This window comes from Bombyx mori, chromosome 1 (genome assembly GCF_030269925.1).
Source record: "Bombyx mori chromosome 1, ASM3026992v2".
Lineage (NCBI taxonomy): Eukaryota > Metazoa > Arthropoda > Insecta > Lepidoptera > Bombycidae > Bombyx > Bombyx mori.
This window is the reverse complement of record NC_085107.1, coordinates 3,802,218-3,822,972: the sequence shown is the minus strand read 5'-3', so window position 1 is coordinate 3,822,972 and position 20,755 is coordinate 3,802,218. Positions and strand designations below refer to the sequence as shown.

Sequence of the window (20,755 nt, the reverse complement as noted above, 5' to 3'; positions counted from 1 at the left end):
TGTCCCACTTTCAGCACTAAATAACAGTTCAAAAATCCTACAGAATGTCGCTAGCATAGGCACAGGGTATGATATGAATTGAGCAGTTGTTAGCTGATTGAAGTATGCTGAGTTAAGAAATTTAATGACTAGAGTACTTAGTGACAGTGTAATATACAAGACCTCACATGTTTACGTAGTCTAAACTAATTTCGTAAGTTCAACCTAAAAAATTATTACGTCAAGACATCGATTGCATTTTCTTATCAGCTTTAAATAAGATACTTTTTATGATTTTGTTGTGCTTACATTTCTTTCGTCTTTTTTTATTTCTCTATCTTATTCTAATAACTTTCAGCGCCTTTTTAAAATGTACCCGGTTGTTACTGTAGCGCCACGAAATTCAGTGGGCTGTGTGTGTTTTTGGTAACCTTCATTATGCCATGTAAATTTAATATAATTGTCGTTTCGCTGTTTTTTCGCTCGATTTGATGCTTTCTGATTTACCTATTATTCTAGGTCATTTCTAGTCAATTAATCTTAATTAAAGTCATAATCACGTTTACTTTTATATGTACACCATATACAGTGGTGGTCGTTTAATTAGAAACACTACCAACGGTTCTTGACATTATGTAAGATACTTCACCGCAATCGTTTTTATTTTGAAATTAAACAATAAATAGGACAACAATATGTACAACGATTTATCATTTATTAGAAAAACAAATCCCACTATACAAGTGCAATTTCAATATTACATTACGGACAAACATTTACTTATATCAGTTTTAAGGTATGTCCAATTAACATATTTTTTTAGGGAATAATAATCGCTTTTCTCGGTGTTGCTTGATAAGAAGCGGTACCTTTCGAGAGGCTCTTCCAAACAATTTAGGTTCCACTAATCTTTGGCGTATCAGTCTTGACGAAATGTTTCTCGGGTCATCACGCGAAAAAACTTCATTTTAAAACTGGTTGGAGCCTTTAATTGGGTCTTTTTTAGCAACACGAATGATTAGCGTATTTCTCTGGGAGAGGTTTTTCTTGGCCGAGCCTTTCTAAGAACATTTTCAACAGTTCCATGTGCTTTATAATGATCAATTGCATTAAAAACTTTCTTAACAGATCAATTAAAATCTTCAGCTATTCTTCTGTACGCCCACGTATGATATATAATAATATGTAAATTAACAATTATTTGCCTAGTTGACGCATCAAAACTTTTATTTTTGCCTATTTTGAACAAAATAAAATTCAGATTTAATTTTGAATTGCCGCCAAAATTAAAAAAAATGCTAAGGAAGAAATGTTAATCTTCAATTTCAAAAAATGAACGAGCTATGGGTGCTTTTTTAAATGTTTCTAATTAGTATCAGTAACAGAAAATAAACTTCTACACGTGTAAAGCTCATTTTGTAATTAAAAGTAAGATAAATGACCACCATTGTTAACGGCCGTCTGGTGTAGTGGTAAGTGACATGGTCACTGCACAAGGAGGTCGCGGGTTCGAATCCCGTCAAGGGAAGATATTTGTATGATAAATATAAATGTCTTTTCCAGGGTTATGGATGTATATTAAATATATGTATGTGTATATTAAAAATCTTACATTTATTTCCGTTATCTGGTACCTGTAACACAAGTTCTTTACGAACTTATCACGGGACCAGTTAACGTGGCGTGATTGTTAGTAAATATTTATTTATTTATTATTGTATAACAGCGATTCTCAATTTTTTGTACTCAGCGACGCACCAACATACTCGTACTCTTTATAAATTCACAAGACTCTTACAAACTTACATCCAAAAAGTGTATAGTTCTAGTAAAGGTAGTGTTAGGTACAATAAAAAAATATGATATGAAAAAGTTGGGACTAAAATTACTAATATATGTATATTCAAATTCAAATTCAAAATAAATATATCGTGTTCGTAAATATAGCCACAATTTTGATAGGGGCTTGTGACGCAAATAATTCGGAATATATAATATATACCACGGAATAGAATATAATACCAATATTTTAATATTTGGTAAACCTAACAAGGAATGAAATAACAATATTTGAAGTTAAATCATTTTATTAAACCTTAAAAACATTACGAAAACGTTACATAAATCAAATATACAAATTCGATCAACTTGTGATTATTCATTTTAGGGTTCCGTTGCTACCTTAGAAGATTGTTATGAGACCAGCTGGATGCTGTTTAATTATTATTGTGTTGCGGTCATAAAACAGTAACATTAGAAGTGGTAAAATTTTTTCAGTACGATTTCATTAAATGCCGTGTAGAAACTCGTCGTGGCCTAAAGGATAAGACGTCCAGTGCATTCGTATCTAGCGATGCAATAGTAAATTCCAATCCCGCAGGCGGGTACCAATTTTTCTGATGAAATACGTACTTAACAAATGTTCACGATTGACTTCCACGGTGAAAGAATAACATCGTGTAATAAAAATCAAACACGCAAAATTATAATTTACGTAAATACTGGTGGTAGGATCTCTTGTGAGTCCGCACGGGTAGGTACCACCACCCTGCCTATTTCTGCCGTGAAGCAGTAATGCGTTTCGGTTTGAAGGGTGGGGCAGCCGTTGTAACTATAATTGAGACCTTAGAACTTATATCTCAAGGTGGGTGGCGCATTTACGTTGTAGATGTCTATGGGCTCCAGTAACCACTTAACACCAGGTGGGCTGTGAGCTCGTCCACTCATCTAAGCAATAAAAAAACTAATCGGGGGTGTGAGATTCCTCCTCCTAATCCTCCTAATCCTCCTCTTTAGACAACCCATACCCTGGGCCAGGAAGGTCAAGTACCTGGGCGTTACCCTGGATGCATCGATGACATTCCGCCCGCATATAAAATCAGTCCGTGACCGTGCCGCGTTTATTCTCGGTAGACTCTACCCCATGATCTGTAAGCGGAGTAAAATGTCCCTTCGGAACAAGGTGACACTTTACAAAACTTGCATAAGGCCCGTCATGACTTACGCGAGTGTAGTGTTCGCTCACGCGGCCCGCACACACATAGACACCCTCCAATCCCTACAATCCCGCTTTTGCAGGTTAGCTGTCGGGGCTCCGTGGTTCGTGAGGAACGTTGACCTACACGACGACCTGGGCCTCGAATCAATTCGGAAATACATGAAGTCAGCGTCGGAACGATACTTCGATAAGGCTATGCGTCATGATAATCGCCTTATCGTTGCCGCCGCTGACTACTCCCCGAATCCTGATCATGCAGGAGCCAGTCACCGTCGACGCCCTAGACACGTCCTTACGGATCCATCAGATCCAATAACCTTTGCATTAGATGCCTTCAGCTCTAATACTAGGGGCAGGCTTAGGGACCCCGGTAACCGTACTCGTCGAACTCGACAAAGAGGTCGACGTGCAACCTAACCCATGCATCAGCCCGCTGAGTTTCTCGCCGGATCTTCTCAGTGGGTCGCGATTCCGATCCGGTAGTAGATTCATTCGCGAAACAATTGCTCTTGAGTTGTTAGGTCTCCTTCGGAGGCGCTCGGGCAGTTGTTAGCAAATCCCACCCCTCTTGGCTGAGCCTTTGCTCGCCCACCTGTCCTGGTGAAACTGGAAAGGCCTTCGGGCCACCAATAAACTTTCAATCATAAAAAAAAAAAAAAAAGAACCTCTTCCTTCTTTTTAAATTGAAATCTCTTGAAATTCCGAACAGAATGATTCTTTCAAGATAACATACCTCTCAAATAAAAGTCACAAATTGAATTCACGAACATAGATTATACACTTATTATATTTCACGAACTTAAACGAAGAGAGAAAATGGAGAACGACTTCCGGTAAATATATAAAAAAACAACAACGATATAACTATATTTGTTAACTATTTCACGCGTAAACCAATTTGCAGGCTTTCAATTTGCAAGAATTGCAATACCAAATGTTCCAGAGATTTCGATAAGATTGTTGAGCTCAAAAATTCTGGTCTCAATGTTTACGTTCACGGGCGGAATTATTTGAAGGTATTTATTTTATCATTACCGTAATATTCCAACGTCTAACAGGAAGTCGCTATTTCTCTTTGAACCGTACACGGAAATTTTACTTATTATTTAATAATTTAAGTACTCAATTTAACGAGACAACAACTTATTTCATGTGCAAATTTCATACACCATTTAAATTCTGTTTTTGATATCTATGTATTTGACGTCCCACGCGAATGAATACTTAAAGCGAAACGCAAACACTTAAAAAGCCAGATTACATTTTGTGAAATAATGAAAAATATACCCAAATCAAAGATGTGATCGATCGTAACCAGTGGTATAGTGTGATAACTAGCAGTTAGACTTAGTGGCGTATACATGACGTTAGGCTTACAGAGATACTTATCCGATCGCGACGGGGTAAAGTAAAGCCACTGTCGCCGGAAACATTTCTTGTCGGATCTTCGGATTCACTCTCGCTTTTTTTTATTGCCCATGTAGACAGACGAGCATACGGCCCACTTAATGGCGAGTGGTTGCCGTCGACTTTCAGGAAAGCTAGGGGCAGAGCCAAGCTGCTGCCTGCCTTTCAGGTCCCCCAAGCACCGGTCACCGTCCTCGACGAACTTGTCGATTACGACAAAGAGTTCGGCGAGCGAACTAACCCATAGACACAGTCCACTGAGTTTCTCGCCGGATCTTCTCAGTGGGTCGCGATTCGGTGATAGATTCTGCGAAGCACTGTTCTTGCTAGGGCCAGTGTTAGCAAATTCTCTCAGGTTGAGCCCGTGAGCTCATCTACCCGTCCGGGCGTAGCTGGAATAGCCTTTTAAGCTACCAGCGAATAGGTATGGAAAAAAATAGACATGCATAGACGATAGCTACTTACAAATCACACGATGATCACAGATAACCACAGATTCCCACCAAACTGATCTCCATACTTTACTAATACATTCAACGAAAAAGCAAATAAATAAAAGGTCGGTTCACGATTTTAGTGTTTGATATCGTTGCGAAAAGGCTTACGAAACTTTTGACCAAACATTTATTAACTTAGATTTTGAGGTTATTTAAATTTGAGCTTGAAAATATAAATTTTTTGGAACCTCTGGGACTGCGTAGGGACTTCGGTTCCCTCTGTATTCTGTACCGTATGTTCCATGGGGAGTGCTTTGAGTAATTGTTCGAGATGATACCGACATCTCGCTTTTACCATCGCACCGCCTGCCAGGAGTAGAGTTCATCCATACTACCTCGAGCCACTACGTTCATCCACAGTGCGTTTCCAGAGATCTTTTTTGCCACGTACCATCCAGCTATGGAATGAGCTCCTCTCCACGGTGTTTCCTGACCGCTATGACATGTCCTTCTTCAAACGAGGCTTGTGGAGAGTATTAAACAGTAGGCAGTGGATTGGTTCTGCCCCTGGCATTGCTGACGTCCATGAGCGACGGTAACCACTCCATATGTACTCCGTATGGCTGTACGCTCGTCTGCCTATACGGCAATAAAAAATAAAAATCTATTCTATATCTTCTAGATGTGTTTTAGAGAATAAAAATTCAAACTAAATTACATATCTTATTATTTTCTATTCGCATTTCCCAATTATTAAAAAAGGAAGATATCTCCAAACATTTTGTTTAGTAAAGTTATGATTTATAGACAACTATTTAATTTAATACTTTATTACCAGATAAAAGAGTCTGGAAATGTAAAAAGAAATGAAAACGTATTAATTCACAATACAAGCGAAAGAAATCTTAAAAAAAATGAGTACCTTCGAGAGCTATGTAAGTTAAGCTGTATATAATATGTAATGACGTAAAATTAGTTCGATTGTTCTCGAAATAATTCATTGGAGAAGAGTTATTCTTTTATTCGTAATGAACTAAATCACTATTATTTTTATATAGGTGGTTACCAAACAAAATGTTATCACTGTAAATCATTATTGCAACGAGTACGCTCTCTTCTTAATGAGATCAACGAAATAAAAGGTGACAGTGTCGTGGGAATATGTAAATTCTGTCGTAAGCCTAATCCTCAAAATAAATGTAAAAAATGCGAATATATTGTAAGCGAGTTTAAAAGAAACAAAGATCATGAATATGCAGATATAGAGACTCAAACGAAAACGTGGGTCTTTAAATTAAAAACATTATTAGAATCAATTCTAAAAGAAAATGTTTGTTGCAAGCATCAAATGTATGATGGTTCAGCTATCGAACTCCAAAGATTACTGAAACACTTGGATGATCCTTCATTTATTCGTAACCCGCAGCTTAGCACGTTTCTCTATTCGGCACTACCCTTGGTTTCTAATGATAATATTTCTGAATGCAAAGTCCTTAAAAAAGTAATTTCGAAACTTAACACTCAGAGTTTTATCAAACGGTATCGGTCAGAAGACAGTCTATATGTTGTGCCGTCTAACACCAACAGTGCAGGATGCGTTTGCAAATACTATTTGAACAAAGAAGAGAGGACCTCTGTGGAGGCTCTGTTTAAGGACAACGAACATTTAAATAGTATTTGTATTCTGGAGAAAAGTGAATCTAAACATAGTCTGGATATTATTAACAAATCTGCACATAAAGAGAATATCGCCGAGAGAACACCAGTAAAATGTCTTAAAAAGAAAAAAAAATCAAATTTAAAATCGAAATTGCAAATAGAAGAAAATCAGAAAAAAACAGGAATGGATTCTGAAGACATTATTTTGTTAAAAATGATGAAAAACAGAGAAAAGGTTAAGAACGTTAAAGAAAAAATAAACAAACAACCCAAAATGACTCAACTACCAAGTTTTGGAAAATTACCCACTATAAAAGTAAAAGAAAAACAAGAAGTAGTAGATTTATCATCAGAAAGTTCATTAAAATGTGGTGATTTTGAACCAAGCAAACCAAAGGATATGATCCAAGACACTAAAATTGTGCCGTTTTCGTTTGCTTATGAAAAACATAATCCCTTCGAGCCAATAATATTTAAGGCAAATATAGACTGTAGTGATCCTTTTACTGAAATAATTCCAACATCAAGTCCTAACGTAGAATTGAAAAAGAACATTGATAAAAATATGAAGATTAAATCTGATATGGTTCAAAATAGTGATATCTCGGTTAGCAATCTTAAATAAGTTATAATGAAAATAATGAGATAAGTAATATCATGTTCAATTAAGATTTTTTCAGGCTACTTCATTAAGTGGTATCGTGAAGTATCAATTATCGAACAAGGAATTCATTGAAAAAGGTTGGACAAAATTACCAACTACAAAAATAATGCGTAAGGTATCTAAAAATGGAATTAAAATTTTACTTCATTAAATAAATGGTGATAATGTCACATACTATTTCTTTAAAAAAATTCTGACTGTGATCAGTTAGACTAGTGGAAGAGAAGGAAGCAGAAAATGCTCACTGAGCCAAGCCAAATGAGCCAAGATAGTCAGTTTTGGGATACAATTTTAAGCAACAACCATAACTGCTACCCTAATTGATATATTTTGCTAATTGCAGTCATATGAATCTACAATAATTAAATTACTATGTATTCATTGACAGCACTGAAGCGCTTCTGACCAAATTAAAGGTTCACAACGATTACGTGACGGTCGATTGTGACGTAGCTATTATCGACAGGTAAAGTACAGATTGGCTCAGTGGTATCGAATAAATTACTCGATGTAATATAAGCTATAGCCTCAATAGCTCATTACTACCGCATGACAATAAAAAGGGACCGCTAACAAAATATTACTTCTACCATTACAAACAAAAAACTAAAATTATTATTAATAGACAATTAACAATCAACAGAAGAATTTGTAGTGTTAGGAACTGATCATGGTCTTGTAGTGTTTCTCAACAGGTGACCTTGAAACTCATCTACATTGGCAATTACCGTATTATGGCATAGAGCCAATTAATAAGACTTTTGTTAGATCTGTTTATATTACGATCTTCGCCCTTTCTCTTGAAATGATCGATTGAAATATGATCTGACAGAATTAGTCTCTTCGATTGGCCAAGTGTCAGATAAGGAGCTCTTCAATTTCGATGTTTTGAGATCTTTCACTTCCATCGAAGACCATGCCTTTGTTTCAAAAAATATTTTGAGGTTCTTCAATTTTTACAAGAAATGTCGTTTTGTAATTGGTATTTTTAGATTAATATTTACAAAATGGTGCCAGCTAGTCTTGAAGGTGATTGGTTCGAAAGGCACAGGGAGGAAAAAATTATGCACTACAATTCCGGCGAAGTTCTAGCTGAAATAGATGAGACCGGCCACGGTAGATGGTTTTATAAAAATGGAAATGTAGCGTTACATCATTACCAAGCTAAAGGTACTGTTCAAGATAGATATGCTTTTTATTGGTAATAAGACTTAATTTGTGATTGTGTCGTATAGCTTGTTACAACGTCATATCTATTTGTGCACCAAATTACGTAGGTATTGTGAAGACTTCAACTTTGGATGCAAGCCACGATGGGCCTATCTATGCGGCGCTGAAAATTGCGATCTTGAGTTATTAGGGGCTGTAAAAATATCAGATTAAGTGTATAATTACAACCCTAAAGCAAATTGAAATTTACAGAAAACTGTATTGAAAGTTGCAGAATATATTATAATATAATTAGACTGCACTGTAGTTTCTTGGCGTAATATAACAAGTGTGATCGCCACAAATAACGAATGGTAGGTGGTTTTACTGCGAACAGAGGTAAAACTGAAGATCGTCGTTGTAATGATAGTGTCTCTGATGTTGGGATTACAGTTTAGATATATGTACTTAAAATTGGAGACTTGATGCATTTATATCTTGTATACTTTCTAAACTCAAAGGTATAAAATTTAACTCCAAATTCCTCTAAATGTATTCTCGTAGCCTACATACACGTTTTCTCAGGGAAATTACGTTAAAGTTGGACACTGGTAAAAATAAAACAACATGAAAATATTATAAATTTTTAGAGAAGTTGGCAGATCAGAGATATGTCGTGTATGGTTCTGGAGAAAGCCTTAATGGTAAACCAGTTCGCGTAAGCATTTTGGCAGCCTTTGACTATTTAGGAAATGGTGTTGTTTACGATGATTTTGGAAACACCAGGTAACTTTAAGCACGTTTTATATTCAAGTAAACAATCATTATGAGCTTTACGTTGATTAATAGAAATATTTACTATGTTTCCATATTTATGCGCCTAAGTATGCATATATTTTTTTTTCTTTTTTTTTTATTGCTTAGATGTGTGGACGAGCTCACAGCCCACCTGGTGTTAAGTGGTTACTGGAGCCCATAGACATCTACAGCGTAAATGCGCCACACACCTTGAGATATAAGTTCTAAGATCTCAGTATAGTTACAACGGCTGCCCCACCCTTCAAACCGAAACGCATTATTGCTTCACGGCAGAAATAGGCGGGGCGGTGGTACCTAGCCGTGCGGACTCACAAGAGGTCCTACCACCAGTAAAAATCATATCTAAATCACTTATGAAAACACGCATTAAAGAAATGTATTTATTTTAGGTTGAAATACAATCAATTTGAAGGGATTGTGTGCGATTCAAAAATAGCACCGTTCACCCGATGGAAATGGCACGACCTGAACGATCCTCTTGTATTGGAGTCGGTCTTCATTGATACGTACGAGAAGAATATTAATTCATCATTTCCTGAATTCGTGAACGAAGACAAAGATGCAACACGAGAACAATCGAAGAATCCAGAAATGCTTGAGATTGAATTGGAAAATCAAGTCAAAGAGAAATCTGATAAATTACTCAAAAAATTTAGGCCATTTCAAATTCGAATGAAGGCTTTCAAAATAAATCAACAGTTTTCATTAAGAGTGATCGATCAAACGAACATTTACCTGTTGTTTAGGGTTGGAACTATATCACTGAAATTGAATCTGGGGATGTTCTTGGTCAGTAACGAGATTGTTGATACGGAATCTGTTGACGTTAGTCAAGTGGTCACTCCCTACGACAGACTCCCGCCGAAATCGCAAAGCGTAGCTGATATTCAACGAGTATTGTTTGAAGTCAGGAAATGTCGAAAGGCCGATGCAGCCTCTCGAGTTAATACTGTTGGTAGAAGTACACAGACGACTAGACAACTTGAGTGATCAGATAGACTAGGAAAATAAATGGAGCGTAACAACTAAAAATACTGAAGACCTACTAAGCTTAGTTATAAAACTAAGCAATAAAGAAGATATGATTTTAATAATAATTTCATATTTAAACTTAGTAAAAAACAATAACTAGAATGTATGTATTATGGTGTTACAATAAAATGTTAAAAACCCAATAATTTGTATGTGTGTTTTAGTACATAGTAATATTTACCATTTAATAAATTGTTTAAGACTCGCGTGGAGTGCTCATGAGAGGTCAAAAAGCGTGTTGTCAGCTACGGATAGCTGGTTTCTTGATTGCATTTTCTTATCCCGAGGACATCGTTATTTTAATATTAATAAGCTAGCGGTGTGATACATTTTACCAGGTGGCACTCGAGTTCAACGACCTCGTTTGCGCATCCACGCTTTTATAACCGTTCACCCTCCATTTTTTTATTGATGTCAAAGTCAGCTGTCATTAGTTACACTTGGATGATTATTGCCAGAGTTTCTTTGCAGCGTTGTTTTTTCTTTCTTCTTTTATTTAATTTTCTTATTGAAAAAATCAGGACTTAACAATGTTATACTCGTACATTATAAGACTTTATTTTACAATCCGATGACAAAAGAAGTTTTATTTTTAGGAATTAAAAAGTCGTCGTTTGAATTGCAATATAAAATAAATTAATACACAATGTACTCAATGTGGTTCCTTGAATTTTCTGTATATTGACATTAATTACATTACATACATTGTACATGAATGGTGGTAGGACCTCTTGTGAGTCCCCACGGATAGGTATCACCGCCCTGCCTATTTCTGCCCTGAAGCAGTAATCTGTTTCGGTTTGAAGAGTGGGGCAGCCGTTGTAACTACATTGAGACCTTAGAACTTATGTCCCAAGGTGGGTGACGCATTTTCGTTGTAGATGTCTATGGGCTCCAGTAACCACTTAATAGCAGGTGGTCCGTGAGCTTGTCCACTCATGTAAGCAAGAAAACAAACTATTAGTTTCATTTATTTATTTACTATTTTTTTTATTTACTACATGTAGAACCAACAGCCAACTAACATAGTATAATAATATAACAAATAGTTAAACAAAAATTAATTTAATAAAAAAAATAATTACAAAACATTTAAATTGGGTGAATGGGTTAGAAACGTATATAGGGCACAAACAAAGATACGATATTAAGTTGTTATGACATATTTTTGAAATAAAACCCGCGATGAGACAGAAAATAAGTGAGATACATTAATCTCTACAACGCGACCATAGTTACGTGATTATTAAATGCAAATATAGGTACTATTATTATTTTCCCAATAGACCCGTAGTTTGTAGTGCAACTAGCTTCAAAGCAGCCGCTGTGAAGAGCAAAGTATTTGTTTCTGCAGCCCAAATTTCTTCGTCTTATATCGAAATATGAATAATAAACAAACTTCTAGGTACTTTGTGTCGATCTTGAACATTATCACCGCACACGCAGCATTACACACTCTTTCCGTCGCGGGTATCTTAACAAATATCTTAATAGGTAAAGTCGTCGTGGCCTAAAGGATAAGACGTTCGGTGCATTCGTATTGCATCGGCAGTCGATGCACCGGTATTCGAATCTCAGGCGGGTACCAATTTTTCTAATGAAATACGTACTCAACAAATGCTCACACGATTGACTTTCACAGCGAAGGAATAACATCGTGTAATAAAAATTAAACTCGCAAAATATAATTTGCGTAATTACTGGTGGTAAGACCTTTTGTCCGCGCGGGTAGGTACCACCACCTTGCCTATTTCTGCCGTGAAGCAGTAATGTGTTTCGGTTTGAATCGTGGGGCAGTTGTTGTCACTATACTTCAGACCTTAGAACTTATATCTCAAGGTGAGTGGCGCATTTTCGTTGTATATGTCTATGGGCTCCAGTAACCACTTAACACCAGGTGGGCTGTGAGCTCGTCCAACCATCTAAGCAATAAAAAAAACACGTTGACAGGTTACCGGTGCCCTGCGTGACGCACTGAACTAATTATGTCGATTTTTGTTACTAAGGCCTATGTATTGCCTAAGTTTGCTTTATTTTGTCTGTTAATATATGTTTTAGTATTTTAGGTCTCTCAGAAATAGATTTATTATTAGTAGTATCAGATTTGTGTTTCCCAGAGTCTACTACTCGTAGATATACTAGTACCTCAGTGATAAGATCGAAGAGAGAAATTGAGGTAATTACTTCAGTGCGTTACGTAGGTCACCGGTGATATACATGGCAGTCAACGTGATAAAAAGGGATTAAGGAATTTAAAAGATAATGGGTAACGTCTATGAACACCAAGAGCAACCTAGTCCGCATACTAGTGTTTTCAATATTCATATACGGAGCAGAGACATGGACTATAAAGAAAGCTGACCGCAATCGGATTGATGCCTTCGAAATGTGGTGCTGGAGGATGTTGGGTATTCCCTGGACCGCACACCGTACCAATGTATCCATCCAAGCTCAGCTCAAGATCCAGACTAGACTCTCCACCATTTGCCTGCGAAGGATTCTTGAATACTTTGGCCACACTGCAAGGAAAGACAGTGACAGCTTGGAGAAATTGGTGGTCACTGGAAAGGTCGAGGGCAAGCGACCAAGAGGCAAGAACCCGACCCGTTGGACGGACCAGATTCGTTCAGCCCTTGATACCACAGTGCACGATGCTCTGCACTCAGCTGCAGATAGGAACAGATGGCGGTGCATTATAAAAAAACAAACTGTTTCAAGGCCATGACCACGACCCTCAGTAATGAGGAAACCGACGCAAGGAGGAGGAGGAGGAGGGCAACGTCATACAGCAATCGCCATGCACTAGGATCTCTTGTGAGTCCCCACGGGTAGGTATCATCGCCCTGCCTATTTCTGCCGTGAAGCAGTAATCTGTTTCGGTTTGAAGAGTGGGGCAGCCGTTGTAACTACATTGAGACCTTAGAACTAATGTCTCAAGGTGGGTGGCGCAATTACGTTGTAGATGTCTATGGACTCCAGTAACCACTTAACACCAGGTGGGCTGTGAGCTCGTTCACCCATATAAGCAATAAAAATAAACCTTAATGAGTAACGTTTAGATTCCGATGTTCAATGACATCTCTAGCAAACGTTGAGTAACATGTAAATATTTAAATTAAAATAAAACACGCATTGCTGCTACACGTACATTTATTCATAACAATATGATATTATTATAAGGTAAAATATGTTAATCTTTAGCCATACGATATTAAGTACAACGTCGATACATTGAATGATTGTAATCAATATCAGAGAAATTAAGAAGATAGTTGTTCTTAAAAATTACAAACATTATTTATACGTTCAAAAATCTATCTTATTTTGAGACACTATCAAGGAGGTTACTGTTAATAAAGAAATAATATGTTACTGTAGCAAGCTTTTGGACTATCTTCATCAATTTAATATGCCACTTCAAAATATTATCATTAATCCGTTTAATTTTCTTTTAACAGTTTCGATTTAATTAAGCATCGAATTGCCTTACAAACAGTTCTCTAAGCATCGATCTACAACATTTCCAATAATGAAATATAGTCCATTGAGATTTAATGTTTGATATTTAGAATATTAATAAGCAATTCACAAGAAACGTAATTACGAATCTAACTCAGATGTAGCGGTTCTATTGTGTATCATTCAATATATGTATCATTACATTATCATATACATCAATGTTTGTATCATTTTAAGAGATTATGTAATATATTCCTTAATGTATAATCTTAAAACAACGAATTTGTACTAAAGGTGCATTGTCAGTGAACACGAAGTGTGTTTCTTTTATAACATAAAGGAAATGATAAACTTACAAACCATCAAAGGACGGCTTATCTAAGTATCTACTAACACTGCGATACGTCCTCCGCGGCAGTCCTTACACTAACTTAGTAAATTAGTACTTTCTTCTTCATAATAAATTTATAGTCATAGTTTTTTTTGTTTACGAATAAAATGAAATGTCTACATGATAAAATTAGTGGCTTCAGCAGCCTCGCCCGCCTAAACTACAACGATTAAATATTTCCATTAAATATGTCAATTATTTTTATTAGAATTCCCGCTCTCATGAACTTCACTAATATAGAGCCCTTTATTACGTGAGGTTCAGATGAAGGTAGCCGCGTTCATGCGAAAGGCTTTCATCATGTTTCATCCTTTAATGCAATGCCCTACGAACACCTTCATGTACATACAAAGTACTAAGGGCCTAGACCCGTTTACGGGCTACAAGAACTACTAAAAGACGGTTAGCCTGATATTTATAACACGTATCTTAATATTAATAGTGTCTTAACTACTTTATTGTTAAGTTGATATTTAAATAAGCTAAATTACGTGCAGTGTTTTTTTTTTCGTGCAACTACTAAATAATGTTAAGTATCAATGTATATTATGGGATTCCTTGTTCCCAATTGTTTTCTTTCTTTCTTATTAACCGTTCTATTTAATGTGCAAATTTATACATAATAATAGCAATAACATTAGTTATATAAACCTAAGTGAAAACAAAACGTTGATAGTTTATATTACCATTGAACTATGATGTATTATTACATAAAGTGCATACGTTAAAATCCAACCCAGCCAGTCGATTTTAACGCATCTCTTTCAAATAGCAAGGTTTTCCGAAACCCATATTGTTAGTTACCAATCAACGTTAAAATAATAACTTATTATTCATAGTGGTATAATAATAATATATTCAGTGTGCACTTAATCGATATGATTAATTTATAAAATCCTTAGAACGTAGATAAAATATTAAATAGAATAGCATTGGTCAGTAGAAATACATTCCAACGTTGGGGAATCCAGTTTACACGGATTCCTCTCGCGCCTTGATGAAGTAGGTGAGGAGGTCGATTGGCAGTGGAAACACGATGGTCGAGTTCTTCTCAGCCGAAATTGTATTGAGGGTCTACGTCAAACAGAAAAAAAATACATAATATCTCTGGTATTAAGGTAAATGAGCCAGGGAACTGTTCATATGGCTAGATAATTGAAGGCAATCGATAATCTATACTATTATAATATATAAATCTACAGTGGTTTTAACGGATGTTCCGTTATAACTACTGAACCATGCATCCGATTGACTTGAAACTTGGTATCCATGTAGAAAATACATGTACTTAATGGATAGGCTAATTATACTAAATTGTGTGTTTTATATATTATTACTTTACATGTATATTATATTGTGTGTTATTATGTGCATGTATGTATTTTACTATTTTATACATAGGTATATTAAACTGTAGTATGTGTATTCTATAATACTGAGATGTTATTTTAAGGAAGATTTTTGTTTTGAGTTTGTTCTTTTTTTTTTGTTTTGTTGTTGTTTGTTATTCTTTTGTCAATGCATCTACCATGCATTATCTCTGCACCACCCTATGGTCGACTGGAAGAGAATGCCCATGGCATTAAGTCCGCCTGTGTACAAGTTTTGTTTTGTGCATAAAGTATAAATAAATAAATAAAATAAATAAATATATATGAGTAATTATTTATATCAGTGTTGGACTCCCTACACTAGTTACGGGGGCGTTAATGATTAGAATCTTTGTGGGGGTAAGAAATAATAATGTTAATTTTAAATGCCCAGCGAAGCGGACGGGTACAGCTAGTACTACCATAAATCTGTTTAATTAAGGCTTTAGTAGTCGTTCGACCGTGAGCACTCATAACTAAGTTCAGGTCAGACGACTTCTAAAAATATTAAAAACATACCTAGTGACGAAACTGCGGCCATCGAAAGTTAGATTGGGTAAGACCATGTACCTTTAAAGCAAAGCTGGAAGAGTCTTTGCTATACGCAAACTGTTAGAAGCGTATTTGGAACCAACAAATGGACATGGGCGGCTGGGTTGCTTAATTGCGCATTGGCATGACGTGGTGCTGGTTGGCTTTTGTGAATTTTGTTTTTATTGCTTAGATGGGTAGACGAGCTCACAGCCCACCTGGTGTGAAGTGGTTACTGGAGCCCATAGACATCTACGACGTAAATGCGCCAACCACCTTGAGATATAAGTTCTAAGGTCTCAGTATAGTTATAACGACTACCCCACCCTTCAAGCCGAAACGCATTACTGCTTCACGGTAGAAATAGGCGGGGTGGTGGTACCTACCCGCGCAGACTCACAAGAGATCCTACCGCAAGTAATAAAAAAAAAAAATTAAGTAAATTTTCGAAGTTCCCTATCACCGGTGACTGATGACCCATAAAAACGAAGTTAATAAGTAATTTACTGGTCCACTAACATCAAAACATGCCTTTGAAGTTTGATGTTCGATAAAATTCGATTTTGGTATTATTAGAAAATTGTAAGAACCTCGATACAAAAATCATGTCCAATTAACAAAATAATATTAAAACGAGGCCTTGTTTTGTTGAGGCTTTTAAATTTCCCTCACCATTTTCCATTTTATCGATCGATGATTTTATTTATAACCGTTACTGGGAAATAGCAATATGGGATTTCGAACTTACAAATATGGTGGTTGTTCTTTACTCGATATAATTTAATTTTACTATTGACCTACTGTGTACAGTACAGTAGTATATTGTACCTTTAGTAGTAGTATACTATAATCTACTAGGAACCTTTTTCAATTCATGAACATGCTATGTAGCTGTCATGGTTTAATGTGAAGGCTAATCACAAATGAACAAAAGGATTTTTTGGCGGGAACGCGAGGAGTGAAGTTGTGTGATTTATTTTATTTTGTTTATTTAGTGTTTCTTCAGGTTTAAATGTGTAATAACGGTGGTTTATTAACTGTTTAATATCTGTGAAAGTGCACGAATGTGGGAAAATGAAACAAAGCCGCTGGACGTAATTCCGTATAATTAATTTCATCCCAGTTGATTAATATCTCGAATTAATCATCTTCACTTCTTTTCATTTCATTTTACTTCAAATTATCATTTTTCATAAAAATAAGAATATAACTTAAAATAAGACATGACTTAAAGGCCTTAGTTACCAGGTCATAAAATTCCTTAAAAAAAACAAATGAAAAAAAGTATCTAATATGTTAGATCGCCTGGATCTAAGTAACGAAGTATTGCACGTAGAGAGTAAAATTTATAATTCGACGCAGACGACGGTGCCACGCAAAGCTACCGTCGCCTTAAGCACTTCCTATCTAATCCTCCCGTACCAATCTTAGTGCTTTTAGGCAATCCAAGCAGCGATCTTATTTCTCGTCGAATATGACGAAGGGTTCGACGTGCAATCTAACCCATAGCAACAGCCTATTGAGTTTCTCGGCGGATCTCCTCTGTGGGTCGCGTGTCCTATCAGGTTGAGCTCTGTGACCTTATCTGTCAAATCGCGCGTCACTGGAATAGCCTGTTCAGGCTATCTGTGATTAGGTAGGAAAAAAAGATAAAAATTTAAACATTACTAGATTTAAAAAGAAACAGAATGCGATACACTTCAAAATTGAAGCTTAATAATACTCCGATATTTCGGTAACCATGAATTTTTTTATTCCTACTAATTCAATTTTTAATTGATTCCGTTTTATTCAATATTAATCTCATTAAAATAGTGCCTTTGATCATATTTATCAGGCACCGGTGGCCATCAATTTTAAACTCAATTTTGTGCAGATGGGTTTCTGGTTGTTTCTTGTTAACAAGCCGCAAGGGCGCTTGCAGCATGCGTCATTGTTTTCGACATAATGCAATAGTTAATGAAGCCGCGATAATGTTGATGTAAAATCCATGCTGCGCTTGTGGTCGCTTCGTTACGAAGTATTTAATTAGTATGGTATCGGTGTGTTGATTTTAATACTGTTAATAGGCAAAAAAAGCTTTCGATAAATAAACCTCCTAATGTTTGGAACGAATATATGAAAGAGTCAAATGTATGTACATACATGAGGCATAATAGGATTTGTCTGGTCTCCTATATAATTTTTTAAACATTTAAATGCCTGATTCATGAAGCGTAATTACAAATCCTTCTAAAGTAAATAACTAAACAATCAGTCGTAGGTTTAAGACCGAACGTAATACTCAAACTATTCATTTAAGAAAAAAAGTAATTTTTAGGCTTTACAAAACTAATTTAAAACAGTTTAAAATACTGAAAAATCGAAGGTACTGTGGTAAGTATTTCTAATAAGCGATTTATTATGCTATCAGCTTAGAAGCATGCGGCTCATGTGAATTTGGGCTCACATCTGAATTTGGGGTCCTTTGACCATGGTCCTCAGAAAGCCCAATAAACGAGCAATCTGTAGCAATCACTCTTGTAGTGAATTTTAATTTAGGATTATACGTGAAATTAAAATATCAATTCACAGAGGGCGCTACCTTACAATTATTTACTAATGACAAAATTTTACATATACTTAAGACGTTTAGGATAATTGTATTTTAATTTTGGAAGGTTTCACTTCTACCACGTGTGAATTGTACACATTTTTTTAATATTTTTGTTACTTTAGGATATATATAGGTAATCCTCCTTTCAAGATAAAGTTTTATTTTTGTGCATTTACCGTATGTTAGTTGAAATTATCTTTTTACTGGTGGTAGAACTTCTTGTGAGTCCGCACGGGTAGGTACCACCACCCCGCCTATTTCTGCCGTGAAGCAGTAATGCGTTTCGATTTGAAGGGTGGGGCAACCATTGTTACTATACTGAAACCTTAGAACTTACATCTCAAGGTAGGTGGCGCATTTACGTTGTGATTGTCTATGGGCCCCAGTAACCAGTTAACACCAGGTGGGCTGTGAGCTCGTCCACCCATCTAAGTAATAAATAAAAAATCCAGTTATACTTACACCTTAGAAAGATAAGAGAAAATTGTTCGCAATCCGTCCTAGATGTTATAATCTTTCAGAATAAGTAAAACGCTATATGTACCATTAAATATTATTAATACATATTGTTTGCTAAAATGTGAACTAAACTAAAATAGGAATTAAGGTTTGATAATTTCAAAATTTTCGATGAAAATTTGTATCTTTGGTGTTAATTTATTACGTTCCTAAAGATAAAGTTGTCGTGGGTTTTTTATCTTTATTAAGACATATAATAGAAAAACACGTATGTGTGTATATGTAAAAATCGCTAATCAGTTTCCTTAGTAGCAATTAATAATTGAAGACGTTGTGAAAAGTTTCAAGTTCAAGATAAAACGATTTTGTTGTTGTTTTCGCCGTCTTCTTACCTGTAGGTATCGTAGCTGTAAAGCGGCAGGGCTGTCACCAATTACTTCTGAGGCCTCGCGGAGAGCTCGAGAAGCTTTCTGTTCTCCCTCGGCGGCGATGACCTTGGCACGAGCCTCGCGAGCAGCCTCGGCTTCGGCGGCCATGGCACGTTGCAACTGCACCGGTAGACGGACGTCTTTGCTGTTAAAAAATAAATATGCATCTTAACCCATGTACTTGAAGGTAGACATTGGCTTGGCCCTGCCATAGCTGACGTCCATGAGCGAAGGTAATCACTCACTAATAGGTGGGTTGTATGCTCGCTTGCCTACAAGGACAATAAAAAACCTTTACTTTTTTTTATTGCCCCTGTAGGCAGACGAGCATATGACCCACCTGATGGTGAGTGGTTACCGTCGCCCATGAACCTCAGCAATGCCAATTTCTATATAAAGATAAAGTAAAAGTGATTAGTGCATAATAGCTATCTATATCTATACTAATATATAAATCTACAGTGGTTTTTACGGATGTTCCGTTATAACTACTGAACCATACATCCGATTGACTTGAAACTTGGTATCCATGTAGAAAATACATGTACTTAATGGATGGGCTAATATTTATATGAGTGTTGGACTCCCTACACTAGTTGCGGGAGCGTTAATGATGAGAATCGTTGTGGGGGTGAGAAATAATAATCTTTATTTGAAATGCCCAGCGAAGCGGACGGGTACAGCTAGTTTACTATAAGAATAAAGAAGTCGTGTTTTAGAAGTACCTGATCATGGTTTACATTTGCCTGCGCAGAGCATCTATTCCGCCAGGCATATAATAATAAGATGGGGTATTCGAAATTATTCCAAGTTTATTATCCTACTCGTGTAATACGAAGAGATTTGGGCGACGTACGTATTATTAATAAGATACGACGTCCAGATCTTTTAAATTCAGTATAATCGATATTTTTAATTTACAAAGAAATTGAATCAAGTCAAAGACTCTAGAAATCTATTTTATCTCGCGGGACAAAATGCTCGTTTGACAACTCATATCAAATCAAAAAAAAAAAAAATTATTCAACATAAATGAAACTACATACTTGTTGAACGTCAAAAAGAACTACCGCCAATTCATAAAAACTATCCTCCGTCCTGAGAAGAACTGGCAAGAAACTCAGCGGGCATGTATTTTTTTTAAATATTAGATTTTTTTAATATTCATTTTTACAAGATGTGTTATAACGTAACAATTATTGCAATATTGAAATGCCCGGAGCGAGCAACTCATTCCCACTTTGTGCAATATTCTAGATAATACTTGACTTTATAGTAAGCTTTATTGCTCAGATGTTCTTTAATAGTTTTCTTAACCCTGTGTATATGTAGGTTCTGAACATCTTGTGGAATTTTGTTGTACAGGCGCACAGACAA

At 36.0% G+C, this 20,755-nt stretch overlaps 2 protein-coding genes across 2 annotated transcripts in view; one reads left to right on the top strand and one right to left on the bottom strand.

The window, feature by feature from the left end:
• Positions 1-3,688: 3,688 nt before the first annotated feature.
• Positions 3,689-10,290, top strand: LOC101737320 (uncharacterized). Its single transcript, XM_004932777.4, has 8 exons — positions 3,689-3,810; positions 3,882-3,993; positions 5,660-5,756; positions 5,880-7,087; positions 7,161-7,259; positions 8,137-8,314; positions 8,944-9,079; positions 9,502-10,290. Exons 1-8 carry the CDS (start codon positions 3,794-3,796, stop codon positions 10,100-10,102), a joined length of 2,448 nt encoding a protein of 815 aa, XP_004932834.1. The 5' UTR covers positions 3,689-3,793; the 3' UTR covers positions 10,103-10,290.
• A 2,986-nt stretch (positions 10,291-13,276) lies between these two features.
• LOC101744584 (band 7 protein AGAP004871) overlaps positions 13,277-20,755 on the bottom strand; it is a 43,277-nt gene continuing 35,798 nt past the window's right edge. The window contains exons 6-7 of the mRNA XM_038013806.2: positions 19,343-19,523; positions 13,277-15,068 (exon numbers count right to left, since the gene is read on the bottom strand). Of these exons, the coding sequence (XP_037869734.2) occupies positions 14,967-15,068; positions 19,343-19,523 (283 nt within the window). The 3' untranslated portion in view covers positions 13,277-14,966. The remainder of the gene's footprint in view (positions 15,069-19,342; positions 19,524-20,755) is intronic.